The sequence below is a fragment of the Neovison vison genome, chromosome 4 (assembly GCF_020171115.1).
Source record: "Neovison vison isolate M4711 chromosome 4, ASM_NN_V1, whole genome shotgun sequence".
In the NCBI taxonomy this organism is placed as follows: Eukaryota; Metazoa; Chordata; class Mammalia; order Carnivora; family Mustelidae; genus Neogale; species Neogale vison.
Genome location: NC_058094.1, coordinates 23,671,401 through 23,684,985, shown reverse-complemented (window position 1 = coordinate 23,684,985; position 13,585 = coordinate 23,671,401). Strand labels below are relative to the sequence as shown.

Here is a 13,585-nt window from a genome sequence, read left to right as displayed (position 1 = left end):
TTGGCTGCCAATGGACTGTCCCCAAAAGAACATTTTTGCATCTCAATAGACGGTCCGGTATCAACAATCTTTAAACTATAAATTTAACACCACTGAAGCAAGCGGAAAATAACATCTACTTTGTGCTGTCTTGGTATCACATTTACAAAATGAACAAATAATCATACTACTTTGCACTTATCTAGAACCCTGCATCTGACGATCTCAAATGGCCTGACAAACAGTAATTAACTAAGCTGCACAGCACTTCTGTGAGGACGGCAGGCATTTTAATCCCAAGAGTGGGATGAATGGGGATCCTGGGAGGCCCTGCCTTTGACAGTCAGTGGCTCAACATGGAACTCAACTCCCAGAACTTGGAACTCATCTCCCATAGCCCACGGCTGAAGGTCTCCACCAAAACCAACTGGTGGGAAATGTATGCATTGAAATGGGTAGACTTCCCTAAATAAATTTATATTGGAATCTAAAATCATTTTTCCCCAAATGCATGAAGTGGACTGATAACTAGGGCATCTGAAAATAAGGGAGAATTAAAGCAGTTGAGTTATCCTACTCTGACACGCAGATGTTTACCTGGATATGGATTTGCCATAAAGTCCCCTTACACATTTCCCATCTAAACCCAATTATACTTCTGCATTTCATTAAATGAAAAACTGCATTTGATATTGGCAAAATCTTTGTGAAACTTAGTAACAGATGCTTTGTTCCTATTAATGTAGTTATCAGTTAAAAGACACAGCTTTCTACGTTGTAAAATCCAATCTAAAACGTCAATCTGAAGAGTGAGATCTGGAATTTTTTATGCAGGAAATCATAAAACTAATATAGTTGCATTCTATGAGTCTGTCTACAAAATGAATAGATAAATACTTTTGTGTAAATATACATCATAGAAGAAACTGGCCAGAAAAAGGCACAGCATTGTACTGCCTTCTGACTACCCTACACTGTTTAGTTTAACATGAGAAGGAGCATCAAATTGAATATTTGAAACTTTTGCTTTTAGCACAGAAAATTTTAAATATGTTAACCTCTTCACAAAGCCAAATCTTAAGTTAAATGAAAACACTGCATTTTCAAAACATTTTCAGGAACTTCTTCATGTTTATAAAATCCTTCTAGAAGTTTTTGAAGAGTAACAAGGTTTTCATATAAACTTGGGACTATTTCTAGCAGAGTCTAAAGTCTTTAATGTTTCTTCCTACTCATAAAAGAAAGAAAAAAAAAAACCAATGGTTTTACAGAAATATGAGGCAGTTAATCCACAACAAAAAACTAATTTTCAGAAGGCAATTTACAAGATAAAGCTTATGTTAATGTGCCCCCTGCTATCCTCAAAGCAGAGTGGTCCACACAGATCACATACACAATTTAAAATGTTTTGTAACCATATCAATTCCACACTGGTAACAAAGGAAAAATACAAGACAGTCACTACATGAAAATATACATAAAAGATCTGCTATTGAACACAAAACTGAAAGCCAAACACTTAACTAAACTATGTAAAACAAAACAAAAAGAAAAGGAAAAAAAAACTAATGAGAAAATATTTTCAAATTTTAGTTCTTCTCTGTGATTCTTCTATTTCCTTCCTCACTTTGAGTGCAGCAAAATTTCATAACTGAAACCAGTTAAAAACACTATCAGAAAGACCAGTATCCAGAAAGCAACCATCATTTTGTACTTTGTGAGTGGTCCTAAATACATTCAGCCTGCTCTTTAAAAATGTTTCCACTATTAACCAGCATAGGGTTGAACTATTTTAAATTAACATTTTTTCCTGCACAGATTTCTCATACTCAATTCTCATTATCAATCTGTACAACACTCAGCTGATAGTCAAATTTTTACTTTTAATATTAGAAACTACATGTATAAATATTTATAAGTATAGTTTATTAAGTCTACACTATTTGCACTATTTAACAAAATGACTTTTAAAACCAATTTTCTGTTTTTCAAAGTACATACTATTTCTAAATAAACATGCCAAATAGCAGGATAAGTTCAAGTTCCAATCTATTTATACTCAAATTATGAATATTATGTTCTGTAGATATACATTTACACCTGTATTTCCATTCACAACATGTAAATTGCATTTGCGTATTTTTACTGGGTATTTATAAACTTTTATAGGACACTTTCACTAATGACTAGACCCCTACAACTATAAATTAAAGCACAGTGTTTTTACCTTCAGTAAATATGCTGGTGATACTCTGCAGGGTTCTTCCTTATTGATGGCAGAGGATTGAACTGAGAAGTGTGAATCTGCTATGATAACTCAGCAACAGCAATTTCTACCACCAAGGTAGAATGCTTGTCAAATTCACATTCAGAATGGGCTCTGCTTTTTAATTCTCTTAAATGTCTTAAAAAGCTGATCAGCTATGTGTATATCAAAGTTTTAATTCACTTAAAACATTAAATACTCCACAAATTAAATCAGCTACACTTTCTATTCCAAATATCCAATAAAATCGGTGATTCCCAAAAGCACTATTCAAATACAATGAAAATATAAATTTTACAGAGTCACAGTTTACAAAAGTCAAGGAAGAATGATCCAAGACTTTACATACATACTTACATACATACATACATACATACATATATACACACACATACATAAATTTTATCATCTCTTAAAATTTAGGAGATGATCGCTTTTAAAGATCATAGATCCTATGGTTAGGAATTTGATTATTTGTAGAATATAGTGAAGCACTCTCTGGCTGAAGATTTCATATTTCAGCAGCTAATGTGAGGAACTGAAGAAACAGTTGCAATGATGCAACAGAAACTTGAAGTCAGGGAATTAAGGAAGTGGAGGAATTGAGAAAAACAACTTTTTAGAAAAGCATCATCATCCCCAGTCTGCTCAAAAAATGGAACACTCTCAGGCTCAGGTTTTAGACTCAACCACATAAAAAATGACTGATCGTTCCAAACTCTTAGTGTATATATGCGTGGCAGAAAAGGTAATATTCCAGAAATAGTCTAAAAGAGCCAAAAAAATGAAGATGTCATGGATGAAAACAATTTTAAAATGGAAAAAAAAAATGAAAAACGGGTGGGGAGCTCTAGTGATACAGACATTAAGGCACCCAATTACAACACACTCTCAAGATGCAGTATGAAATTTAAAATATAAGACATATCACTCCTGTCTTATAACCAGAAACTAAAAGAGCCAGTTGAGCCCAGAAGAATCCTGACATGCTAAGAAAATAATGAACATTTACAATTGCAGCCCCATATATATTTATCGGAAAGAAGCTCCCTGAATTCAACCCCTTTCTTGAAGGGCACAAGAACTATTTCTCTTCTTTTTAAAGTTATGTATAATCAACTTGCGCCTTCTCGGCAGGAAAGATTCTTTGTTTCTCGGTGTACAAGGGGCATAGCCTCTTCTGCATTCAAGCCCTTCTCATAGCTTCAGGGCATGACTGCAGACAGGAAAGGGAAGAGATTTTATAATTAACTGTGCACCTCTACGAGGTGTATCTCAGCTCCACTAGAGAAACCTGAGAAGCACAGACCGGCTTCAGAGTATCCGAAGGAAATGAGAGGAGGGAAGCCATGCAGACATTGGAGGGAGAAATTCTTCTCTCCAGAATCCATCCAGAGAGACCTCAGTGGTCTCTGACCTGTAGGTCAAACCATTGGGCTGGCTGTCCTTGCCTTCCTAACGGGATCTTTGGTCAAGGTTAGCTGCTTTCTGATCCTACCTTCTAGGCACCAACAAAACATCGAAATCATGCAGAAAGCTCAAAACTTTCTCGGAGTCCAGGTGAAATGTCGAAGTGGTGGTGCCTTAGGCAAAAAGCAAGCATCACTTAACTGAGAGTTGGTGAATTTTCAAAATCTGACTGTTTTCTTGACACTGCTACATAGAGAGAGAGCAAGGATCTCATCCTTGTCAGAGGTTTTATTTTCTCACATGGAACTATGTCTTTCTCCCTACGAAAGCCTGATCATATAAAACGCATGGGTCTTTCTCTGCTTCGGATGCTCTTCAGGCCACTCACACTTGGGTCTACCTGATCTCTTCCCCTCTTTTTGGTAACTAATCACCAACAAGCCTTGTCATTTGTACATAATTATATCATCAGTTTGTAAAAAACTACATTTCCGTAGTAACCTCTCACCATAGGCTTTGCATTCCTAATGATTTAAATCTCTGCTAATTTTCCTGTTAACCAGATGCAGTGTGACACCACCTTCAAATTTAAAAGTCATTTACCTATTTTAATGGAACAGATGTGCAATCTTCTGGGATTCTGAACCTCCCTTCTCCAAATGCGGCCTCGGTGTTTTGCATAATCACCAGGAATGATTAACCAACATCCAATCTGAGCTAAGAGCGGTGGCAAAAAATTGACTGCCCACCACCATAGCACAGACGTGTAGAGTGTACACACACACACACACACACACACACACACGCTACTCTCCACCACTTCGGCCTTATAAGACCTCAGACTGAGACCATTTAGTTTCAGGTGTAAGACTAAATGATACTAAATGTAGAAAATATGTGTCCTCCCATTTCCCCTTCAACATAAGTGAATTATTTAAAAATTAAACCTTCCTACCCGTAACAGGGACTGAGATTCGTCCTTGGACTTGTTTTCTCCCGACGCAGGATACTGCTGGGTGAGGGTCCCGGACTTCTCTCCACCAGCTGGCACCCCCTGCAGGAATCCCTTGGTCTCCACAGCCAAGCCATAAATAGGTCGTGCCAGATGGGCAGCTTCAACATTGGGGCTATCCCGCAGAGTCTTGGTCTGCTCTTGGGGGCCGGACACGGGCGTCAGAAGCCCCAGGCTTGCCTGAGTGTAGGATGGGCTGCCTCGCAGGATATCTGCCCCTCTCCAAGTCATGTTTCGAAGGTCATCGCTTGAACTCTCGGTCCAAACTTTATCCTTCAGCCCATCCTTATCTTCCACTTTCTCCCTCTTCACCACACTCTCAGAAACTGGCTCTCCCATTTTAGAGTCTGGATTGAGCAGACTATAGACCTTGAGGTCGATTTTGGGCTCCTCCTTGATGGTGGACACAGCATGGCCGTCCTCTTCGCCATTGGCTGTAGTGATGTCCTGTTCGTGGCAGTGAACAGTGTTGAAGTGCTCCAGTAGTGACTGAGTATCAGCAGCCGTAAAGCTGCACTGACGGCATTTGTAGCAGCTGTGGGCTCTCCTGGAGAAGGAAAGAGTCATTAGAAATCTAGCCTTTGGAAGGGCTTAAAAAAACAAAACAAAACAAAACAAAAAAACAGTCTTTAAGGACCTGACTTTTACCACACGTAATGTAATAGGTAGGACAAAATACACCATTCCCAAGACCCAGAAGTTGGAATGGAATTAACTGGCATTTTTGGTTCCATATAAAGAATGTGACAATCCCTTTTGATGGATTAACCATAATGGGTAGACACACATATACACCCTCATGTGTCCACACGCCAGCAATTTGCATTGAAACTTGGTTGGTATGTTTTATTACTGAAAGACTTGCTCTGTTCGCCAATTCTATATTACTTAAGAGACACATATATTTTCACAAATTTCATCAGTGGACTTTTCACTTCCTGTTTTTTTTTTTTTTAACTAAATCGCTATTGTTTCATTATAAATGTAAATGCATCTCCAGTGTTACTTCTATAACATTTACACATATTAAATTCCACTTGATTACAGTGTTCTTTTCTATCTTACAACTTAAATCAGTTTAGGTAACAAAATACAGCTGACGGATCTACATAATCTCGTAAATAAGATGTACTGGAAGCTCAAGATTTTAAAGCCAGGAGGCTTTAGGGACATTCAACAAATTGAGGTGTCTGCTGGGTGTGCAGCATGATTGGGGTTGTGTGGATATATTCATTCATAAAGAACATGTGAGTGCATGTGTATTCTTTTCAAAAGGCATAAAACAGAAAGAACTTATTGTTGGATTTCATAGCATCCTCTGCTATTAAAGACGGAACACGGTCATATTAAGACAAATATTTGATTAACAAAGAACAGAAGCACTGTATCCTAAAAGACACACTGGGAAGGTACACAAGTGACTTGGAATAAGGCATACTTATAAAAACTTTGTATGGCTCTCTAAATAAACTCCACGTGGAACACTTGCTACTCCACTGATGCAATGCATTGCCAACTTAAAATAACAAGACAGGTTTTGAGAACTATTACTTAAAGCTACCCCCACGTATGTGCACATACATATAAGTGTAGACGGTCATCACCAATTCCTTTGCCAGACCCTGGGTTCACACTGGTGGATGCAGAAGACACCCAGTCTTTGTCCACCTGGTGTTTAGAGTCTAGTCAGGAAGGGCAACCCTCCCACTAGATTATAAATAAATATAAAGAGTGGTATTGCCAAGAACTTTTATGGATAGGATGGTAATGGGGCTTATGGGGTGTGTAGGGCAGCCAGGAAGGCCTTTCTGAGGGAAAGAAAAACCAATGGATGAAAAGGAGCTATTCTTGTTGGAGGAGGAGGAAGGGGGAGAAGGCACATTCTAGCAAGTCTGAAATACTGAACAGAAGTCACTGCTGCTTTAGAGGAATAAGTAAGAGGAAACATGTCAATCAACAAGCTAGAAGGGTGATCTAGAGCTTTGTAGACCATGATAAGAGGCAGACAGATATCTTCAGAGGTTAAAGGAAGCAATTGCAAAGTTACAGGCACAGAAGGAGCATCTTAAATATATGTTTTAGTCACCTGGGACCTTAACAGTTTCTGTACTCAGTAACTTCATTCCTATATGAGACCTGATGGCTGAAAATCCAAAAGAATGTTCGTATTTTAAGGAAGCAAAAGTCAAGGGTATTATGATATGTAACAAAATCTCAGTATTTGTCGAGAGTACTTAATGCAGTACAAATTATCTTATCATTAACAGCTTACATTTGGTTGAATAAATATGGATATTTAACTTTCACTTTTTACAGAAGATTGTTTTCTATCTTGTCTCCTATTTTTCTTCACTGTTTAAGTATTAAAGATTAAGCAAAAGGAAATACAACGAAGGTAAATAATTTAATGATGAGTCGACCATAAAAATATAATATTAAAATTAATTTCCTCAAGTGAAAGGAGCCTAACCCTTAAGAAGAAGTCTATGTCCAAAAGTAAGAATCTTGCCCCAGGTTCAAGGCCAGAAATCCCCAAACAGGATTCAGATCACAAAGTTCAAAAGACAAGACTCAAAACCTAGGACCTAGAACCTATAGGAACTTCAAATAAATATCCATCCCAGCAAAACTATGTTTGAATATCTCCAATGAGAGATAAACTCCTAACCTCACAAAAAATTGCTATGTCTACGTTTAATTATCACAGAGAAAAATGGATTTATCAGGATGGATAAAGATCAGAACATACCCAGGAAATACCCCCCTGAAGATATGACACATAATCTATTGAGGCATGCAAATTAAACAAACAAGCTTCAGGAAGCACATTTCCCAGCTCTGATCAACCTTCACCCCTAGACAGTTCTAATGAGTTCACTGCCCACTATGGCACTAAATTTATGGTTTCCTTGACACGGTGGGGTCTCTGTTTGGAACCTCTGAGGGGAATCCCTTCTAATAAAGTAAGACTATCAATTGCCATTGCTCCTTCTACCCAAACTGGTCTTTTATACAAAACCAAAAGTACAAAGAGTATAAAAAATTCCAAAGTCTAAAACTTCTACAGAATTGCAGTGAACGTATCAAGAAATAAAGACCATTCTACAGCAACAGGAAGGAGAGAGTACCAATGCCCAAAAGAAGAAATACAATTTCCTAGGGTACGTTGCAACAGAATATTTTAAAACAGCAGAATCTCAATTCTAATGGGAGCACTGAAGAGTGTAGACTCTGGGAACGCCTGAATTTCAGTCTTGGCTCTGTATTCTACTGTATGTGTGACTTCAAATAATTTACTAAACTTGCCCCAATGTCTTCATCTGCAAAATGAAAACAACAGTGCCTCTTGATAGGTTCTTATGAACGTTAAGTAAATAACACCTATAGTAGGTAAGTAAATAAGTAAGGGTCCACCAGTATAAATCCTCAAATTAAATAAAGCCCCTCTCTCCTTTGCGAATCTGCATTCTATGTTCTTTGTGCAAAGGAGTTTAAACTTACAAACTAGCAGCACTTTGGTATCATCCTTTTCCATTCCCCTATGTATCTTAACCATGACAAACACTGTTCTTAAAACCAAGTTGATTTCCTGGAAGACCCTTTGGTTTAAGACCAAATGACAGGTAGAATATATTCTATGACTTTTCTGCTTCACCTAGTGGCATTCAATAGCCTGAAGGAATGAGAAATTTAGTAGTTTGCTTAATTGTCTAGCTTTACTCTTGTCATTAATGGACCCAGAATCTTAAGATTCTGAATCACAAAAAAATAGAAAAAGGCATTACCTGTATTTTATTAAAGTCCTGGGAAGTGGAGATGCCTTGAGTGTATTCATTAAGGTAGTTTAGAATCATGATATATCTAGTAATACATCTCAGTAATTCAGATTACGTGCCTTCAGTATCGACTTATTCCGCAATCGAGAAATGTCCCTGAGTCATCCTATCCCTCCACCAAATAAAGACAACACATGCAACCCTTACCAGTGACTTGACTGGTATGTCCTCTTAAAAATACAAAGGCCTTGGGTCCCTGCCCATGCACTGAATTCCTCACAAAGTATCACACTCAGGCAAGGTATCAGGGGCTTCTAGGCATTCTCTGATTCCAAGTTCCTGTCCCAATGGACAGATAGGTCTCAGCAAGTGCTGTTCTGATCTGCCCCACAGAGGAGCTCCTGATCTGACTGTTCCAGGCAAAACCGTCCTTGAGACAGGTGCTGAAGAACCATCAGAGATCAGTAGGGATGAACATAAAGCAAAAAAAAACCTAAAAAACAACCAACAACACTCTCCCTCCAAAACTGCAGAGCTAAGTTCTCGGTGAGAACCAGGTTTTACAGTGAAAAGAAAAACACATCTTAACAGGAAGGATATTAAAATAAAGTTGTAATAATAAGCTCAACTCACACACTTTTTCTTTTGAAGAGTTCAAAGCATTCACACATAACTGATCTCACCTTTCACTGAAGTAGAAAGCCCATTTTACAGATAAGTAAAATGGAGAAATGGTGACTTGTCCCTTGAATCTACATCGAGTCAGGAACACAAGAGCTTCTACATTCCAGATCAACGTTCTGTTTTTTGATTCTTCACAGCCAAAATTTTTAACTTTATACAGAAAACAGTGAAACGACTGACAATATGGAAAATGAAAACACGGGAGGACGGGAAACTGATCATCTGGCAGCAGAAGACACTGACTACAGTAATGGTCTGAAAAACACGCTGAGTTTCGTAGCTATACAGAGTCCAAGGTGCTTCCTGTTGCCCAACTCCATCAGGATCTCTGGGGAAGAACCTGAGAATCTGAATTTTTAACAAGATTCCCCAGGTGACACCCATGCAGGGGCCAGAATCTATGAACTCCATTATTAGATACATTGTGGTTCTAAACAATGTAAGGAACACACTCACAAGGCATCCCCCACCCCCTCCTGACTTTAATGCAACACAGGTAATGCCCTTGCCAGCTTTGTTACTCAGAATCGCAAGTTTCTGGGTGTAACAACTGTTAATGAAAAGAGAGTAAAGCTTGACAATTACGCAGTAAACTGCTAAACTGCTCAATCTTTCAGGCCATTGAACACAAGTAGGTGAAGCAGAAAAGGCAATTTGCTACATAGGACTCTAGAGACCGGAAGGGATTCTTTTCTCCCTGTAGTATCAGTCTTAAATAAATGGTAGAAAATATGTTAAAAAGACATTACTCCACTTTCAAAAGCTGAGAGCCATATAAACTCTTTAATAACGTACACTAAAAAAATCTAGAGCAGTGTTTCTCCAATTCTAACATGCATAGGGAATCACCAGGAAATCTTGCTGAAATCCAGATTCCTATTCTGAAAGTCTGGATGGTACCCAATATTCGGTATTTCTTATAAGATCCCAGATGATTCTGAAGCTGGTGGTCCCCAGACCACACCGTAAATAGCAAGAATCATGAAGTCATGGTCAGAAAGAACTTCAAGATGGGTATTAATTAGTATGGAACAAACTCATAGCACTTGACAGAAAATTTTTAAATGAATTTTTTATGATGAGCAACATCATCTTCCCTCGTAAAGCACACACAATATTACATACCTCTGAGAGTCAACACTAACAGCTTTGGAAGCTAAAACTACAACTATAACATTGTCAAGCATAATCCCCAAACAAGAATTCATCTTTTTTTTTTTTTTTTTTTTAATTTCATTGTTTGGGAATCACCTTTCACTATTTTTACGGCTAGGCCATTTATATACCTTATTCCTCAACAATCACACAAAGTACGTATTCCCATCGCTGCTCCATGGGATAAGAATCTGAACCCTAGACAAGTCAATTCACATAGAATGCAAGGACATGACACAGTCGTCAGCACTTGTCCACGGGTCCTCTTTCATGGGTGCTGTTGGGAGCTGACACCTTACTAGCTGATTCAGGAGTTCCTGAAAGGTGTGCATACATTCTCTTAGGTGTGTCATTCTCTCAATAATTACTGAATATGTGATTTTAATCCCTAGTATAAGAAACATTACAGAAGAATACAAGTTTAGTCACTGTGAAAATAGATTAGTTTGGACTCGCCTCTGACCTATAAAATGATTTTCATTTTATCAGCATTAATTGGAAAACCTCCAAGTTGTTCAAGGGAATCTTCCTTGCATTTCCCAAGATCTACATGCTCAACCATACAAACTTCCCAAATGATGCAACCCAAGACTAGGCCTAGAACGCTCTGAGCTATTCCAAATCTGTTTTCTTCTGAGGACTTCTTCCACATTGCCTTTTATTACAATCTTGTGTATGTCCTAGTTTCCGGTAATTGCCTTAAGATCAAGATCAATGTTCACACATCCCTGAACCCACCCCCACCCAGAACACCGATAGTAAATACATACTTAATAACCAAAGGGATAAACCACCACAGCTCTGTTCAGGGTGCTGGATTTAATGTGCAGAATCAGAAAGCAGCAAAGAAATATTTAGGAGAAATATATACAGATATTTCATAGACGGTATATTTTGAGTGGCTTTTCTGAAAAAACTCTTTATTATTTAAAAACTCCTAGAACTTCCGGCTACATTTAACCAAACTTCTTCTTAATATAAATACATACGTGCTCTGCATTAATTTAAATTCTATATGCTCCTGCCAAACGCAGAGCAAACACTCTCCTCGTGCTACCTAGGGGAAAAAGATGTCATTTCGTATGTCTCCCGAGCACAGGATTGCCAGATTAAAACACAGAATGACGATTTGAGGGTCAGTGTAAAAAAACCAAATATTTTAGTGTAAGCATGTTCCATGCAATATTTAGGATATATTCACACAAAATCAGCATGTCTCGTGTAATATTTTAGACAACAAAGACATAATCAGAGAAATTTGATAGAAAAGCTCAATCTTCCCTTGCCTTCAGAGAAAACTACAAGCTAACAGAAGACCAAATTGTACTTAATTCAAGTGACTTAAAATTTCTGTGAAAAAAGAGGTTTTATTTCTTATCCTACTTAACAGAATTTTCATGTGCTATAAAAATTCATTTATTTCAGTTTCATCCATATTTCAATGGACAGTGGCCTGAGAAGTAGTGTTTCCTTCATTAGCAGAGATTACACACTATTTTCAAAATTCATAAAAGGCTGTGGTTTTCTAGATCCTAGAAAAAGATCAGCTCAAAGATACTACTGTATCATTACACTTACTCTGATAAAACTTATATATTTCTATTTTCATAATAAACCAGCCCATAGTATATGTGAAGTCAGATCTGAGTGATGCTTTTTCTCCTCTAAATGTAAACTCCCAGAGATTTCTGCCAGCATTTAAAAAGCCATCCTCGGGGCGCCTGGGTGGTTCAGTGGGTTAAAGCCTCTGTCTTCTGCTCTGGTCATGATCTCACGATCCTGGGATTGAGCCCCACATCAGGCTCTCTCTGCTCCGCGGAGAGCCTGCTTCCTCCCCTCTCTCTCTGCCTGCCTCTCTGCCTACTTGTGATCTCTGTCAAATAAATAAATAAAAATCTTAAAAAAAAAAAAAAAAGAAAGAAAGAAAAAGAAAAAGAAAAGCCATTCTCTACCAAACAGCTGTACTTCTTAACCGCTGGAATCTGGTTCTTCTTCAGTGACTAAACAGAGCATGGAAGTAAATGAGTAGATCATAAATACTAACCAATTAGACTTCGAAGGGTTTTGGGGTAATTATAGACTTGAACACCTAAAGACAAACTACCACACAAAAACAGTAAATGACGGCGGTTTAATTTAAATATAGATCAACAGATCTGGTATCTAATAAAGTTAGTCATTTTGTAATTTTGCTGGTATCAAGGCCTCTCATACGCCACACTCGAGATTACGAACACTGCAGAATGAGGGATTAAGAGCAGGCGAAGAGAGGATCTGATGGACAAAGACAAAAAAGGAATTACAGGTGAATAACCAGATCGATCAATTTTAGAAGCTGGAACTGCAATAATATTCAGCCTTAGTTAAGTGCAGAGGAGCAGCCTGCAAAATGTAAGATAAACTGACCTTTGAGGAAGATTCCATGCAATCCACTCATCTTGTATTTTTAAAGCTGAAATCATGGGGCCCCTGGGTGGCTCAGTGGGTTAAAGCCTCTGCCTTAGGCTCAGGTCATGATCCCAGAGTCCCGGTATCCAGCTCTCTGCTCCACAAGGAGCCTGCTTCCTCCCCTCTCTCTCTGCCTGCCTCTCTGCCTACTTGTGATCTCTGTCTTTCAAATAAATAAAATCTTAAAAAAAAAAAAAAAGCTGAAATCATCTGATTGGTGTTTACTCCTTTAGAGTAACTAGATTTCTTAAGGGGAGTGTAGGGTCATTTCATTTTCAAGTGAAAATTAACAAAACAGAAGAAAATACAACTAATGTCATATCTGAAAAATCTCAATTTATGATTCACTGATTCACTTCCAAAAAGAAGATATCCCTGACCAAGTGTTAAAGGGAGACCAACCTCCCCATAAAATAGAAAGCGAGTAACATTTGGGACATGATTTCTATAAATTGATATGAAATAGAAATCATGGCTAAACTTTATTTTATCCCAGGAATTGATCATGGTTCTTGTACAAAGTCCTCAGGACCATCAACTCTGAAATGCTAATAATATATACAAATAAAGGTAGTGCCACTGTGGGTTATTTTCTTGAAGGAGTAATACCCTGGGTAATGTGTCTCACAACAGGAATTCTCAACTTGAACTATTAGGTCCATTTCAAGGAATTACGGGCCACTGATTTACTAGGTATTATTTAAAAGAACATGTCATCTAACGTACACAAATATAAATTTAACTGTCGTGGCACTCGCATTTTGAGAAACTCTGTGCTAATGCACTATGTACTTGGCTTTTTCAGAAGTGTTGATAATTAGGTACTTATCATAAAATCTGTTCTTTAGAATTAGC

General features: G+C 37.9%; 1 protein-coding gene across 5 annotated transcripts in view; it reads right to left on the bottom strand.

Annotated features, from left to right (window-relative positions):
• Window positions 1–13,585, bottom strand: part of TRPS1 (transcriptional repressor GATA binding 1) — a 255,059-nt gene that overhangs the window by 170,383 nt on the left and 71,091 nt on the right. For all 5 annotated transcript variants that reach the window (XM_044245064.1, XM_044245068.1, XM_044245066.1 and 2 more), the window contains one exon: window positions 4,611–5,214. In XM_044245064.1, coding sequence (XP_044100999.1) covers window positions 4,611–5,214 — 604 coding nt within the window. The remainder of the gene's footprint in view (window positions 1–4,610; window positions 5,215–13,585) is intronic.